The 17,884-nt window shown below is 35.7% G+C and overlaps 1 protein-coding gene across 2 annotated transcripts in view; it reads right to left on the reverse strand.

Annotated features, from left to right (window-relative positions):
* Positions 1–2,776: 2,776 nt before the first annotated feature.
* Positions 2,777–17,884, reverse strand: part of LOC118269151 (BMP and activin membrane-bound inhibitor homolog) — a 76,033-nt gene continuing 60,925 nt past the window's right edge. The window contains exons 4-5 of one of the 2 annotated variants that reach the window (XM_035584100.2): positions 6,380–6,548; positions 2,777–5,850 (exon numbers count right to left, since the gene is read on the reverse strand). In XM_035584100.2, the coding sequence (XP_035439993.2) occupies positions 5,685–5,850; positions 6,380–6,548 (335 nt within the window). In that variant the 3' untranslated portion in view covers positions 2,777–5,684. Of the gene's footprint in view, positions 5,851–6,379; positions 6,552–17,884 lie in introns of both variants that reach the window. The other variant, XM_035584099.2, reaches the window with a different exon arrangement.

The following is a 17,884-nucleotide window of genomic DNA, read 5'->3' on the forward strand; positions in this document are numbered from 1 at the left end:
GTATTTTTTTCCTATTATTTCAAATTAATGTCTATAGTGCTTATGTTACTAGATATAAAGTTCAAATTCGTGTAATTTTATTGGATTTAGAGCAAGATGTTTCATAGATATTAAGATTGTATCAGTTTTGGAAGTGAACATTAGTTGTAAATGTCGGATTGCTTCCGTTCAATAATTGCTGTCACGAAGGCTGGTGACTAGTAGTTTGTAAATAACGACATATCTAAGTTCTAAATTGTTTTTATTGAGAACATAGTGTCAATGTCCCTGAAATCGACGTGCAAGTGGCACCAGATGATCTAGGGTTGTCAAACCTTGACTGATCATATCTGGACATTTCTAGGGCCACGAACGGAATCTGAGTTTTGGTGTCACATCCGATACTAAACTGTGAAAATAGGAACTAAGTAGGTACCTAGAACTCACCTTTCCCGCCACTCAACACATGCAGCGCGACTTGCGAGCACGCTACAACGTTTGGTTTGACTTTTGCAGTCATAGTAATTTTCATTCCGATACAGCAAAGTAAAATTACTGGACACGGGACAGCACCGACCATCTGGCAACCCTAAGATTATCAGGTCTTATTAGAAGAATCTCAAAAAATGTAAATCCTACAGTTTTTAAATTACAGTGATTTATGTGTTATGTTCACGAACCGACTTAACACCCTGTGCCAGTCTTTTGACTCAATAACAGTGATTAAAAGACTGTAGGACTTAAAATTTTTTTGATAACAATGGAACCTGATCGATGACTCTGGTGCTACCTGGACGTCGAACACCTGTATACTTACGGCGCATTCCAATAAACTACGGATCGTTAAATTTGCTTACGAGCCGTAGAATTTTGACACATTTTGTATGGAGCTTATGTCAAAATTCTACGGCTCGTAAGCAAATTTAACGATCCGTAGTTTATTGGAATGCGCCGTTAATTAATTATCAATAACAGTCCGTTAAAGTCTACTGTTGGACTATGGGCCTCCATAAAATCTAAGAAGAAGCTTGCATAATCTTCACACTTGGCAGGTGGTACACTTCTACTAAGGTCACATTCAGCCTGCCTCAAAAACATCAAACCAGGCCATGGTGCGGGACGAGTGGAACTGGGGACTGGGGAGCCGTCTTGTCCTTACAAGACGGCCAGTTCCCTAGCATGACTGCTTATAGAAGGCTATTATATATTATAGAAGGCTATAAGAAGGAAGTGAAGTGCGTGAGAGAACGATCCTCATCACGCCCTAGCTACAGACGCTGACCGTACAGTAGATGAGGTTCGTGATTTTGGCGCCATCATGGACACTAAAGTTAACTTCAGAAGCCATCGATAACATTGTTACAAAATCGGCACGGCTTCTGGGTTTTTTTAAGAGGAGCACCAGGGTGTTTAGGTTGGTGAGTCGTAGTTTAACTACGGCTTGTACGAGAAGATGTTTGAATAGCTCTAGATTTCTCTAGACTTCAAAACCTTTGAGTGACTTACTTACTTGACTTAAGGTCCTATGACCCCTAGATGGGGCAGAGGCGTCCACAGAGGTCCTCCATTTCGATCGGTCTTGAGCTTCCCGCTTCACTTCGCTCCACGTCATGCCGATTCCCGCCGCTTCCGCCACTACAGTACGTCGCCAGGTTTGCCGAGGACGGCCACGCTTCCTTTTCCCCTGGGGATTCCACTCTAATGCTTGTTTAGGAATGTGGTCGGGGCCTCTTCGGAGAGTATGGCCAATCCATCCCCACTTGCGGCGTTTTATTTGGCGATCGATAGGACTTTCGTGGCATTTCTCCAACAGGTCTAAGTTGGAGATGGTCTCGGGCCAGTAAATATCGAGAATGCGACGCAAACATCGGTTAACGAAGACCTGGATTTGGCGGGAGATGTCCTTTGTCACCTTCCACGTCTCGCACCCGTATAGCAGTACCGATTTGACATTGGACCCGAAGATCTTGAGCTTGATCCTTCGAGTCAGTTTTCGGGACTGCCAGACCGGTCTCAACTGCGCGAAAGTTGCACGAGCTTTGGCGATCCGTGAGGCGATGTCCTCCTCACTTCCTCCAGTTTCCGACACGACGCTTCCGAGGTATGTAAATTTGTGGACGCGCTCAACTGCCTCTGTGCCAATCAGCAACGGTGAATTATTCTTCACGCCAGATCTTATTTCTATGGTCTTCCGGGTATTAATTTTAAGCCCTGTTTTTGCTGCCTCCTGTCGCAAATCGTCCAACTTAGCTTGCATGTCGGCATGGATGTGACTCAGCAGGCAAAGATCGTCGGCATAGTCCAGGTCTTCTAATGTGTTGGACAGTCCCCATTCTATCCCGCGGCGCCGTTCACCTGTGATGCGAAGCATAATTCCGTCCAGGACGACCAGAAAAAGCAGATGTGACAGAAGGCAGCCTTGGCGGACACCTGCGTGCACCGCTATGTCTTCCGAAATGAGACCGTTGTCAGTTACTCTACAGGAGTACTTTCTGTAGATACTCTCTAACAGGCGGACAATCTTCGGTGGCACTCCAATTTCTAGTAGACGAGACCAGATGCTTGGCCACTTCAACGTATCAAAGGCTTTTTCGAAGTCAACAAATGTGAGGTAAATCTCTCTCTGCCATTCTGATGCCTGTTCCAGTATGATACGAAGAGTGTTGATCTGGTCCGTACACGAGCGGCTCGATCGGAAACCAGCCTGTTCCCTGCGGAGGAGAGGGTCCACGGCCCTTGCCAGTCTGTCCAGGATGAAAACCTTTGAGTAGCCGTATTTAAATAAAACCAACAAAAGTCCAGTAATAAAATAATTTCGTTTTATTCATTTATTTATACACATACATTATATTTACATAGACAGTTGATATATTTATTACATAATGGAGTATTTTATTTACTTGCACCTATTATATCTATAAAGTAGATAAGGCACCTTAGGGAAGCAATATTATTTATTTATTTGACATGGTCTCTTTGCTATGGTCGAGAAAATAATAAAAATCGATTTAAAATCGATGACAAAAATCGATTTCTTTCAATATCGAATAAAATATAATATATTAAATTTTAATGTATTTGTGAATAATAATTGTTTTTTTTTTCGTTTTCGATATTTGAGTTTTGATATCGATTTTTGTCGTCGACTGTTGTAACTATAGTAACTAAGAGAAGATATATCTAACGCACTTTGTATGTATGTATGTACGTATGTAACAATATATTATGCCGGTTGCATTGATATGGTTCAGTTTTTATTAAAGAAAAAGTACAGTACCCTTAGTACGAGTTTGCTTTACGTTGAGCGAAAACGAAACGAGACCGCGTTCGGGGCTCTGATTGGCCGGCTCGAATGAATCAACCAATCAAAACGCTGAAAGCGCTCTCATTTCAATCTCGTTAAACGTAAAATAAACTCGTACTAACCCGTCAGATGTAACATTTATTTGTTTGTAAAATTATATGAAGTTTATGAAACATAGTGTAACAGGATTTATTATGTCTGTCTGCGTGCGTTAGATATACCGAAAAATCAAAACCGAATAATACACCCAATATATGTATAGCTAAATATTTACACATTAAAAAATAAAACAAAAAAAAATTTCAAAAATAACAGCATCCTACAGTAATCGACCATATATAAGTGAAATCTATTTAGAGTAAACATAAAAAAAATGTACACAGTTATAGTATATGCTAAAAAATCAGATAAAAGGGACTAGGAACACTCTAAATCGATTTCACATTCAGAAACTACTGTCCTTAACAACATGATAACAGGTAACAAAACTTAACTTTATATTTACAAAAATACAATTCATTTACATTTTATATTATTACATAGAAGGAAATGCATGCAGAAGTTAAAAATGTGATATTTATAAATAACTAAAAGAAATCTTCCTACATTTATTTCATTATTGCCGCTTGTACACATTTCTTTATAAAAATCCACTGATTTTTAAAAACTTAACACTTCAATTTTTTGTGTTAGCATTAATTGACATTTCATTTGACAGTTGGTAGTTTTTACAAATGGCGTCACATTTTGGTAATTCACTTCACTTTGATGGTAACTTGCAAGTTACAGAAGTTACCGGCTTACAACTAAAAAGATACATTTACAAAGATACAGAGGAACACAAAGCTCTTAAAGAAATATAATAATTATTATAAAAATTAATTAATTAAATATACAATGTGGTAAATTTGGTATACCCGCGGGTCGTTCCGTGCAGTGGGGGAATTAATTGTATAAATCTGAGATCAATTTTACGAAATTAGATTCATAAAAGTATTGCCCGTCGAGCCACGTTTTTATATTCAGTATCATTAGTATAAGTTTGCTTTACGGCGCTCTGATTGGCCGGCTCGAATAAGCTAACCAATCAGAGCGCCGAACGTGATCTCATTTCGATTACTTTAAACGAAAAGCAAACTCGTACTAAGGGTGCTGCTTTTTTGCGTATACTGCGTTTTATTGTCAAAAATTAGCTTTACAATTTTAGTATTACTATGAATTTATTGTAATATAATAACTATCAGATTTTATTGAGCGGTCATAAGTTTGAGAACTAGATGCGAGTGTAAATCACTCTTATACAAAATATAATTCTTTTCATGGAAAAGAATCTAACATTTGATACAGAAGAAAAGAGAAGATACTGAGTCCGAAAACAATTGCTAAGGACTAGATTAAGTAACCATTAAATAAGAGAGGATATAGTGTGAAAAGAATGTCCTATAGACACAAAATAGACTTCAAAGCCATAAAAATAACAATATTCACAGTTTTGTCAACAAAACGCAGTATATTTGATAAGCAAGTCACAGTGGCGACAGGCGATCAGTCATTTTTTTTTAAATATCTATACATACATACAAACCGATTTACACTCACCCTTATATTACATTTCGAATTCAGTTATAAGCACAACCCTTGACAATATTGATATTTTTCAAACATTCAAGACTTTTCTTAGTGTAAATTATTCAATTCCAGTCTTTGTTGGCTTTTAATCGACAGAGGAAATCACAATGAATTTGTCAATTCAATAAAGTTCATTTTTGCTTGGCACGGTTGTTATGTGCCGTTTGTGTCGATGTTTTAGCCAAATTTGTATTATCCATAGTTTACTAGACAAAAATCTAGAATTAAAATTCCTTTTTTAAAATTAGTCGAATAACAAATTCATTTTTAAAAGCTACTTTTACAAAGTTCTGTCTTAATGGTAGAGACATAAGGTTTAAAATAAATAAGCATTATTTGTCACATGCTTGGTTGTCTATTTATCCCTTTCTCGCTAGTACAGAAAGAAAGGGATAGCATAGTTTACTCTAGCATGTGTTTAGTAATGACTTATTTATTTTTAGTCTGTGGTACATCAAACTATACAACCTCCATTATTTTTCACAACTAAGCAGATTATAAAATATCTCCTTTTAAAATTACCCAATAAATAATATTTGATTATAAATTGACCCTTCATTGCTCAAAAAATTAGAACAATGCTAGACCAACTTACACTGGATCCATCTAGTATGACGCACCACCTATCTACAAAAGACATTGAAAAAAGAACTCTATCAACATTAGCATTTAAAAACGCATTTGCATTACGCAATTTCACATTTGGTTCACAAGTTTACAAGTCCTTCCATTTCACGGCACAACCCGCTATTGAGATTCTCCCTAGCGCCATCTATCGTTGGATATCACAGAGTTGTTGGCTGTCGACTAGTTGGGCCCTCTCCACCGCCACCAGGCACCCCCCAGGAGCCACGAGTAGGGGGGCGGTTGGCGTCCCCACCCATACTTTTTTGACGTCATCTGACGTATGTTGGGCTAACGGTGACATGTAGCCGCCTCTGAAAAAGGAATAGAAGATTGTTAGAATAATGTCTTGATAATGTTATTTATACAGCAGATATTGGTCTTTTCATAATACTAAATTGGGGTGTTTTTGAAGGGGGAATATCATTCAAAAACTTCTCCCGCCTTGGGCGAGGCAAAAGGGAGTATCACAGATTCTTAATATATGCAACGTCACACCTTTTATTCCCGAAGGGCTAGGCAGAGTACGGCACGTAATCCGCACCTCTGCCTAGGCCTAGGCCCTGCCGCTATACAATGTACACCCCCTTTTCACAATTTATACTGTTAGTCCCATGTAAAAAAGGGTGAGTTTATTACCGTATACCGGGCACATTTCCAGGCTTTGTGCTACTACTGAGAAATTTTCGAAAGACCGAAATAAGCCTAGCAATACTTTGCCCGACCCAGGAATCGAACCCGAGACCTCTTGCCGTCGCACTTACGACCACTGACTGCCTGTAGCAGTCTTAATCTTAATCTTAATATTAAATTAAAAAATCATAAAGAAACAAAGATACCAACCTAAGCTTCCTATCAGCGTGAAGAAGGGCGTCTGCCTTCAGCAGCCTCACAGCTACCGCTACAAGGAGGAACAGGATCAGGGCGCCGCAGACTGGCACGGCGATGGTGGCCGCTTTGAACCACACCTCGCCGTTGTAGTTCGCTCCTCGCTCGCTCGCTACTGTCTGGCCTTCTGGAAGTAAACGAAGTAGTGGTTAGTTTATATTAAGCAGAATATCATCATCATCAACCAGAAGACGTCTACTGTTGAACAAAAGCCTTCACCTTTTAGTAGAATATATATGTCCCTAATAATCCTAATTTTATCGTGGATGTTGTAAGAATTTTCGATTAAGAGAGTGCATGTTTAAGAAAAACCGGGCGACAATGCTCTCTGAATGTTCAAGATTTTGATCGATTTGACCGATTTTGAATCGGCCTGCTTAGTGTGGAGTTTAAAAAAGACTTTTTATACATATAAAGAGGCCTATCGTTCAGAGGGCTCACGGGTATGATTCTTGTTTCAACGTAAAGCAAACTCATACTAAGGGTACAGCAAATGACTGCTATGAGATGTTAGCTACGGAATGATAATGTGTTGTGTAATTTGACTAAAATCGAAACCTTAGATGTGTATCTTTTTGCTAAGAACAATATTCGTTGTGCGACGAAATTAGATTCATAAAAAGTATTGCCCGTCGAGCCACGTTTTAATATTCAGTACCTTAGTATAAATTTGTTTTACGGCGCTCTGATTGGCCGGCTCGATTAAACCAACCAATCAGAGCGCCGAACGTGATCTCGTTTTGATTACTTTAATTGTAAAGAAAACTTGTACTAAGGGTACTGCTTTTTTTGCATATACTGCATTTTATTGTCAAAAATTAGCTTTACAATTTTAGTATTACTATGAATTTATTGTAATATAATACCTATCAGATAAGTTTGAGAACTAGATGCGAACTGCGAGTATAATTCACTCTTATACAAAAAAAAATTTTTTTTTTTTCATGGAAATAGATCAAACATTTGATACAGAAGAAAAGAGAAGATACTGAGTCCGAAAACAATTGCTAAGGACTGGATTAAGTAACCATTAAATAAGAGAGGATATAGTGTGAAAAGAATGTCCTATAGACACAAAATAGACTTCAAAGTCATAAAAAATACAGTATTCTCAGTTTTGTCAACAAAACGCAGTATTTTGATAAACAAGTCACAGTGGCGACAGGCGATCAGTCATTTTTTTTTAAATATCTATACATACATACAAACCGATTTACACGTGTTTAAGAAAAACCGGGCGACAATGCTCTCTGAATGTTTAAGATTTTGATCGATTTGACCGATTTTGAATCGGCCTGCTTAGTGTGGAGTTTAAAAAAGACTTTTTATACATATAAAGAGGCCTATCGTTCAGAGGGCTCACGGGTATGATTCTTGTTTCAACGTAAAGCAAACTCATACTAAGGGTACAGCAAATGACTGCTATGAGATGTTAGCTACGGAATGATAATGTGTTGTGTAATTTGACTAAAATCGAAACCTTAGATGTGTATCTTTTTGCTAAGAACAATATTCGTTGTGCTTGAATGTCTAAAGACAATACAACAATTTGGTAATAATAGATAAACCGATCACGATATCTTGCTTAATCCCGAATCAAAGCGACTTAAACCCTTAATCTTTGAACAAATCATAACAACTTACAACCTACTACCAGTCTACAATCACCGACAGATCGATCTTCAACAACAGGGTTCTCTAGTGACATTTATCACGGTACAGACACCAAGCACTTCAAGCTACCCCCAAAACATTAATACATTTTAAACTGTACTCCATTTGTGTTAAAGTTGATATTCAATTGAAGTGTTTGCACAGGTTTGGGGTAGCTTGAAGTGCATTTATCACCGCCCACCCTTTCGATGTGATCTCCGGTTTTAACCGGAACGTTATCAACGAAATGTACTAGGAAACAGCGAATTGAAACATTCATTATGTTGCAATTTGATTTCTGAGAAAATGCGTGGAATTGTTCTCGTATGAAATTTATATTTGCAGAAGTTTAACTCTGTGTGATTTCTTAGATTTTTTGTTATAAAATTGGAACTAAAGTCAAAATAGTTTTAAAGCCATTTCAAGCCTTGGGTAAGGACAGATTATATTTTTATACAGGTCTAGTTATAGTCAAAACCTAAACTAACTATAATTATATCTACGAAACTAACTATACCTATAATTATAACTTCGTGAAGATTCTAATAAACGAATTGAACAATAATAATGTCCAATAAACAGTTACTATATAAAATAGATTTCTTCAAGTAATTAGAGTTCGTTATTCTCCAATTTTATTAGCCCACACACGATATTGTTCTATGTTTATAGCAGTTACTATAATGTAATAACTATCTACACGCATACTATGAGAGTTATAAAAAGTAAAGTGCACGCACGCTTCTGTGAGGCCAAATTATCACTATTATGTATATGACACTATAATTCAATGTAGTATTTAATTATTTAATTAACTTATAAACTATTTCGTGCAGTTTAGTAGTAAATGTTTTCTTTTATGATGATGATTTGAAGAGACTTTTATTTGAATTTAACGATTTTCATGTCTTTTCTTGAGACAGCGGCGGTAGGTACGTTTTCTCTCAATTAGTAAATTCCCAGTCTATGCTTGATATCTCTTTACTTCTTTATATTATAATGATTAGAATTATCTTTACTTCTTGATATTATAGAGAAATAAAAAATTTCAACTTAATTATCCTTATTGATCAATAGCAATTTTACATCCGCACTCAGAGACATTTAATGATTTCTTAAACTGTACCTTAGTAGCGATTTTGTACCGAACACAATTGCTAATGACTGGGTTAAGTAACCATTAAATGACCTAAGCACGGCAGTTAATCGATTCTCATGAAAGCTTAATAAAAAATCTATGTATTTTGATAATAAACTGGGTACACGCATAAATTAACCTTCTGTTATGTCTGCCTAGTCACCAGGTTCATATACAACGCTACCAGGAAAACAGGACAGACACATTATTACATTATTAGATCGAATACACCGTATAAAGTGTCACAATGTCATTGTTTCGACAATTGATTATGTCTGGAATTATTCCAATTGATATGTAGGCATTGTAGCTAGGCTTTATCTGACACTTAAGCCTTGTCGTTAAGGTTAATTTTTGCGTAAAATATTGTTTGATTTCTTAGAATGGAGGTGCTTTTATGGGCATTTTTATTGACGGTTTTATGTTTTGTTTGCGTATTGTTTTAAAGAAAGAGGAACATAGGTATAGGCTTCTATAGTACGACTTGTACACTCAATAACAATTTTAATCAATAATACTAATTTTAAACCTTATTTTTTTAATAATAAAATTCGTAATATTAAAATCCAAACCTGGTACCGTGAGAATCTATGCTAATAGTCTAGAATACTTATAAAAAACACCGCTAACCGAAGAACAGCATTCCTAAATTCCAAATCGATGGGAATGTAAAAAGAATGCAAACTAATTCTGAAACTTAAATCGTTAGGCATTTAGGAAAAACAAACAAAGACTGAAGTCATCTATTTCTATCATGATAAGGGTGTTTTTCCACCAGTGACGTGCTATGTGCTGCTTCGATTCATGTGATAGCTAAACTATGAAACTATATGATCGTTTCGACTGATACTAAACTATGTTGCTGTGTGAGGAAGATGCGCAGTTCACCAGTGCTAAGCTATGTGTACCAATGAATATGATTTTTGGAAGCCAAACACATCCACAGCAACGTAGCATAGCACATCTCTGGTGTCAAAGCACTCTAAGGCAAGGCCCTAAATAATTCATATCAATGAATGCCATTAAAGAATTTGATGACGATGCGAGGATCTAGATGACCTAGCACAATATAGAATTACTACATGATCTCATTCGGTTCGTTCATAAACATGTACTAGTTAAACATCAAGCTATGCACAACCAGTATAAACTGACCCCTGAATATACGGAAAGATCATACAAAGTGAGAGCAGGATAAACTGGACGGTTAGCTCGATATGTAGTCGTTGTACTTACATAGTAATTCGGACATGTTTCGACAGGAATTTCTTAACAGCTTGTTATTAATAAGCGATACTGATAAGCTAGAGTTTTTAGGTCAGACTGAGAGTCTACCTATGATATTGGATTTAGTGGCAATGAATGTTAGTGTAGTTCAGATAGTAAGAGAATTGGACTTGTACTGACATGTTAGGAAAGTGGGAGACTAAATCAAGATCAAAGATAGAAAGTATAAGAGAAATGTTCCCTAAAGGAAATTAGCTTCTAGAAAAAATGCTATAGGTAAAATAAAGTAGACAATTGATTTTAAGACACCATACATCTTCATAATACAGTATCATATAGTAAAAGAACTACTTCATCACTAGAATGCCAGAGAAAGCTATCCTTCGTATAGAAGCAAAAATCACTCCTAAGATGCGGTCACCGAAACAGGTCCGCAGCTATTTATAACAGACGATTAACAATTCCACAAAGAACTAGCCAAAGCCAACTTTAACGCCAAGCTTTAAGATATAAATCGGCTTGTAGCAATAGTAGTTAATTCCAACAAAGGAATATAAGCTGAAACAATTGCGCATCACAATCACGGCCGCGGGCAAAACCATTATGGTTAGGAAACTAGCCCAGATATGTAAGGCTAATCTTATACACGTTATTATTAAAACATTCACGAGATCTGCCTGTGGGATTAATTATTTTCACTGGTCATACTAATACGTCAGCCAACAAACTAGAATTTATGAATATTCTATAATTTTATTATAACTTTCGGCTTACTCATGTGACTGTTTGACGAGGAACTTGACTAGTATCAAGCCATACTAGAGTTTCATATTTACACTTCTACGTGAGTAAGCCTATAACATACTAATTAAGAAAATTCTAGTTGAAAAAGTGGACTACTTTGGTAGTGAAGTGGCAGTAAATATGACTAAGCTAAGGATTTTATTTTAATCCTTGATTCATCATCATTAGTTTGCTGAACATCTGTCTTAACTGCTGATGAAGTCAAATGCATATTTGTTTTCATTGCTAATCAATTTTGGTCTGATGTTATATTACATGAAACAACAGAATCAGAAGCGAAAACTTCACGCGATTACTGATTAGATAGCTCCATACGTTTAATCTAAAAACAACTAGTAATTGAGCATCAAAATGCTCTGAATTCCAATCATGGAAATCACGAACAAAAATGCGGCTACAAAGTTTGTGTAGGCGAAATCGCGTGCAGATCTTAGTAGTTCATATCCATTATTATAGTTGCACACTATTAATACAAACCCTAAGGCGTTTGCTGAGAGAATTTATTCCATATTACAATTTGTTGGATAATCAAACGATGTTGCGTGGATCGCACTTGATTAGGCCAGCGCTGCGGGCGAGGATTTAAATCGTATCGTTCCTAAATGTCTTAGAAATCGAGCTAATGAAGATGAAGAGCCTGCTTCAGTTAGAGATGATACATAGGATCAATTTTAAATTGCAAACGATGTTACGGATTTAGATAAATCATTGGGTCAGTTCAAAGATGTAATTGGAGCGATAAATGGGAGAGAAACTGCAGTTTTTAGGACAACAGTTTCAAATATGTTAAAATAGACGAACAAGAACACTATCAAACGAATATATGATAGGTATAAGCCAGTAAACGAGTAGACGGATCACCTGATGGTAAGCAATCGCGGCCACATATGGACACCCGAAACATCTGAGGCGTTACAAGTGAGTTGTAGTTGGACATCGAGGATTGGGAAGGTTGGAAAGAGGAGTAATTGGGCCTCCAGTATCCTTACTCACACAACGAAACACAAAGCAAGCGTTGTTTAACAGTTTTCTGTGAAACCATAGTATCACTCCGGTCGAAGCGGCCCATTCGTGCTGAAGCATTGCTCTCACACACTTAAAATCATGATGATAGATAGAAGAGACTAAAATGCGTATTACTAAACAAATCAAACTAAAAATATTGCACAAGACAATGTATAATTACTCAACACACTGAAACAACAACAAATTACTGGTGCACTTGAAAATCCGTAAACCTCTGACGTAATGCTGCAAGTATAGTCTAACTGACTCACCCGTTGTTTACTTTAGATACGGAGTCAGCTAGAATAATATCTTTGTTCGAGGAATCTGGATGGATGTATCTTATTGAAATTACAGCGTGTTTGAGTAAACGCGGTGAGAACTGAGTATTGTATACAATTTAATATGCGAGGATGGTGTTAAAACGTCATGGAAGATTTTGCTCTAGTTCCCTGGAAATGCGAAGGAAAATATAACTTCGGGGAAGATAATGGAGAGGATTGTTTGTTGAGGTGTTAAGTGAAAAATGTGTTCCTGGATTCGTTCATAATGAAATTTAGAATAATTATTTCATTATCAGCCAATGTTTGCTTGGTGGATGGCATCATTTTATGCAGAGGAAGCCCATAGTCCAGGAGTGGACTGTCAGCTGCTATCAAAGAAGTTACATGATACTAAAATAGAACAAGTTAAAAGTAGGTATAATTATGACCTAACAGTAGCCTTAGTATGAGTTTAGCTTTACGTTGAACGAAATCGAAATGAGAGCACGTTCGGTCGTTTTGATTGGTCGGCGCAAATGAACCAACCAATCAGAGCGTCAAACGCGCTGTGGTGTTTAACTGTTTGCAAAAGAACAAGAATGCAAGTTAATATGACACCATCGACAGATGTTGAAATATTAAAACCGTCTCAACCTTTGCATCGTTCCCATATAAATTAAAGAATTGGGAACATTCTACGCAACTTAAAAACACTATTAATTGCCTAAATGTAGAATCATGGTGATTAATTTGACAGTTTCCAATTTTAAAGTTACGAATCTTTAACTGAACATTATGACTACTTAAGTGTGTCGTAAGCTTAGTAACATGGCGCTTATAATTTAACTTGGTAATATCGTAAACAAGTCGTTTAATACATAATAAATAATTAATGACAAACGGTAGGAGAAATCGGTGGTAGACAACCTGCCCATGATTTAATACCAAAGGGCTTATACGAGTTTGTTTTACATTTACCGCGCTCTGATTGGCCAGCTCATATTCATATTCATATTCATATTCATATTCATTTATTTGCTTTCCACAATGTATGTACATAGATGTTCTTATAGGTAAAAGTAACAATTATGGACCCAGTTTGGGCACAGCAATTTTAAAGATATAAAAATTCAGGCTTAATAATTATATAATTTTATATTATTATATTTTATCTTAGTTTAAAATGCTTAAATAATTATAATTATTGAGAACTTAAAATTATACTTTGTAGGTGAATACTTATGTGTGTGTGTATGCGTGTGTGTGTAAGAGAGAGAGAGAGGGGGAGGGAGTGTGTGTGTGTGTGTGTGTTTGTGTGTGTGTGTGTGTGTGTGTGTGTGTGTGTGTGTGTGTGTGTGTGTGTGTGTGTGTTTGTGTGTGTGTGTGTGTGTGTGTGTGTGTGTATGTTATTTTTTTATTGATTTATCGTCCATAAACTCTTTTATTGAATAGTAGCATTTGGAGTGTAAGAAAGTTATTAATTTATTTATAAATACAGAGGTTTTAGTTTCGTCTTTGAGCATTTTAGGCAAGTTGTTGTATATTTTTATTGACATGATTAACGGACCGGAAGAGTGTATTTTTAGGTTGGATGTAGGTAGATTTAATCTATTCTTGTGTCGTAGACTATATTTTTTTTGAATATCTTGTCTGGCATTATAGAATTCTGGGTGAAGTCGGACAAATTTGCATATTTCTAGTATGTATAAACAGGTAAGTGTGAGAATTTTAAGTTTTTGGAAATGTGGTTTGCAGCTGTCTGTTTGTTCGATATTGGTTATTATCCGGATCAGTTTCTTTTGTAAGGTGAAGATGGTGTGTGTATCGGTACTATTTCCCCATAATATGATGCCATAACTAAGCCACGCTTGGGCGTAGGCATAGTATGTAACAAGTGCAGTTTGTAGGTTCGTGGTTTTTTTGATTTCGCGTAATGCGTATGAGAATTTTGAAAGTTTCGCTCTAATTTTTTGTATATGTGCTTTCCAGTTTATATGTGTATCTATTGTTAAACCGAGGAGAGAGAATTCGTTAACTTGTTCTAGTTTTATGTTATTATAAGAGTATTTTAGTTTTATTGGGGCTTTTTGATGGGGGTGGAAGGTAATTAATTTAGTTTTGGAGAAGTTTATTTCTAAGTTATGGTTTTCCATCCAGTTAAATGTTGAGGTAAGTAAGGAATTTAGTTTTTCATTTATATTTTCAGTTACTTGGCACGAGGTGAGTATTGAGATATCATCTGCAAATAATACACATGGTCCATTTATTGTTTTGGGAAGGTCGTTTATGTAGATGAGGAATAGAAGGCATCCTATGACGCTCCCTTGTGGGATTGACGCGTTCACTGCTTTATGGTTAGATCTTATTTGTTGTATTTCGTTGTTGTTTTTATTAAAGTACTCTATTTCTACTACTTGTTCTCTATCTTTTAAATAGGACTCAAACCATTTTAGAGCATTTCCCCGTATCCCGATCCCGTGTAATTTATTTAAAAGTATTTTAAATTTCACCTTATCGTAAGCTTTAGTCATATCTAGTAGTATACCTATTGCGTAATTTCTATTATTTATTATATTCAGGGCTTCTTGTATGTATTTGTAAACTGCTAAAGCTGTGGATCTATTTTTACGAAAACCATTTTGACAATCGTCTAGTATTTTATATTTTTCGCAGAACGAATATACACGGTTGCTCATTGCCTTCTCAAAGATTTTTGATGCCGTAGGTAGTAGTGCTATGGGGCGGTAGTTACTGGGGTCTGTTTTATTGTTTTTTCGTTGAGAAGTATTATTCTATGGATAGGTTTTATTAAAGCTATTTTTAATTCTTTTGGGAATAGTCCTTCTTCGAATGATTGATTAATTAAAAGGTAAAAGGGTAGTGTAAGTTCGTCAGCGCAATGTTTGATTAGCAAGGTTGGTAGTTCGTCAATACCATGGCTTCTTTTGTTTTTTAGGTTTTTAATAATACGGTTTACTTCGTATCCGTCCACTGGGCTGAGAAACATAGTATTTTCTGTAGGACAGACTACCGGAGCTCCCATTGGTTCGTTCCCAGAAGGGTTGTTATTTTCTCCTATAGATACAAAAAAGTTATTGAAAATGTTTGCTATAAGCTTAGGTTCAGTAATTGCGTTATTGTCTATGTTAAGTTTTAAATTATTTTTTTCTCTTTTTATTGTTTTGTTTGTTTTTTCGTTTATTATGCCCCACATCGTTTTAGTTTTATTTGTTGATTTGTTTAATTTGTTGATATATAGCAATTTTTTTGATGTTCTTACCGTTTTTTTTAGTATTTTTTCGTACTGTTTATAGTAGTTTGTTAGGATTGGTTCATTGGTTTTCGTTGTTAGAATCTTAAGTAGTCTTTTGTTTTTACACGCTATTTTAATGCCTTTTGTTAGCCAATGTTTTTTGAGATTTGTTTTTAATTTAATTTTTTGTAAAGGTATACACTGGTTTAAGTTTTTTATTAATATGTTTTTAAAGTTAGTATAATTTTCATCGATTGTTTTATTAGTTGTTATTATGTCCTGCCATTTTTGTTTTCCTATTTCTAATTTGAATTTATTTATGTTATCTTCGTTAAATATTCTTTTTTTAGTATACCAGATTATCTGTTTACTGTGATTGGTGTTCTTTATTTGCATGTGTAAAATTGTTGCATTGTGGTCAGAGAAACCTAGTTCTTCAATGGTAGTGTAGTTGTTCTTGTTATTGAAATTGGTAAATATTAAATCTAGACATGTTGAAGTTGTTGTAGAAATTCGTGTAGGTGATTTTATATGTTGTATGAATTTGTGTTCTAACATGAAATCTAAAAATAGGTTAGTTTTTAAAGTATTATCTAAAATATTTATATTTAAATCTCCTCCTATAATAACATTGTACTTAGAGTATTTATTATTTATATAATGCATAATTTGTTTTAGTTGGCACATAAATATTTCTTCTTCTTTTTTGTTCCAATAAATAGTTACTATTAGTACATTTTCTTTAGGTAGTTCTATTGCACATGTTTCTATACAATATTCTATAGACATATTCCTAATATCACATAGTTCCTTAAATTCTATATGTTCTTGTAGCAATATGCAGACGCCGCCGCCTCCTCGAGTGCGCCGGCAGTAGGATGCTGCAGTTGTGTAGCCGCCGATGTGTAGGTGCTCTAGTTTCTCCTGGGATAGCCACGTTTCAGTTAGACATATGGCGTTATATTCTGGTTTTTCGTTAATAAAAGCTTCGAGTAGGTGTTGTTTATTGTTTATACTTTGTATATTTTGGTAAAGAATTTTAAATTGTTGTTCTGTAGTTACGAAATGTATTGTTAGGAGGGGCTTCGTTGTTGACCGGTGTATAGTTTATGTTCGTGGTTTGTTGAGTTGTTTTTTCTTGTTGGTTTGTTTTTAATGTTGAAGTTAGGTAGATTTCTTTATTATCTTTTAGTGTAACTAGTTTTCCGTCTATAAATAGTCTGTTGTTTCGAATTATTGCATATTGGCTCCAATGAATGGACCAATCAGAGCGCCGAATGCCGTAACGTTTCCATCTCGTTAAATGTAAAACAAATTCAAGCCCTCAAATCAAATTGAAATATACATAGAACTAACATTATCACTTTTAATGGCTTGTCAATTCAAAGAATTGAATTATTTATTGAGTTTGTTAAGGTAAATGCAGACTATAGTTTCGCACACTGCATTTAACATAAAGGTCTTTTGGCAATGGTCGTGTTGGTAGTAGTATGTTGGTGATTGCTTAATAATCTTTTGTGTTCTAGGTGTTTTACTGCGGGCGATAAAATAGTGTTAGTATTTCTCTAGACTTAAAAGTGTGGCAGAGCCATGCTTCTGCACGAATGGGCCGGCTCGACCGGAGTGATACCATGGCCTCACAGAAAACTGACGTAAAACAACGATTGCGTTGTGTGATAGGCGGTGGTGATTGCTTACCATCAGAAGATCCATCTGCTCGGTTACCGGCTTATACCATAAACAAAAGACTTTAAATTGTGACACTGTTCGTAGTCTTATTCTCTGTTGTGATTTAAGAAATAATTTTGGTGATAAATGTGAATATCTACTTATGTATTGAACATTTAACATATCCTCATTTGCCCTTTGTTAAATTATGACAAAACACACTTCACAAGACTACAAAAACGAAACTATAACAATAACTTTAACAAAGAATGAAATAAACTAGAAGCGATCAGAAGTGCGCACGCGACTAATAAATTGTCTGCCGCGAGTCTGTACCAGCCTTAATACTTGTACCGTTCTGTTTGACACGGCTTTACTGCAACTAGTTACGGAGTTACGATACGATCTCCAAGACTCTGGGCAATTTTGTAATGAAAGTTAAGAGAAAT

Source organism: Spodoptera frugiperda, chromosome 2 (genome assembly GCF_023101765.2).
Source record: "Spodoptera frugiperda isolate SF20-4 chromosome 2, AGI-APGP_CSIRO_Sfru_2.0, whole genome shotgun sequence".
In the NCBI taxonomy this organism is placed as follows: Eukaryota; Metazoa; Arthropoda; class Insecta; order Lepidoptera; family Noctuidae; genus Spodoptera; species Spodoptera frugiperda.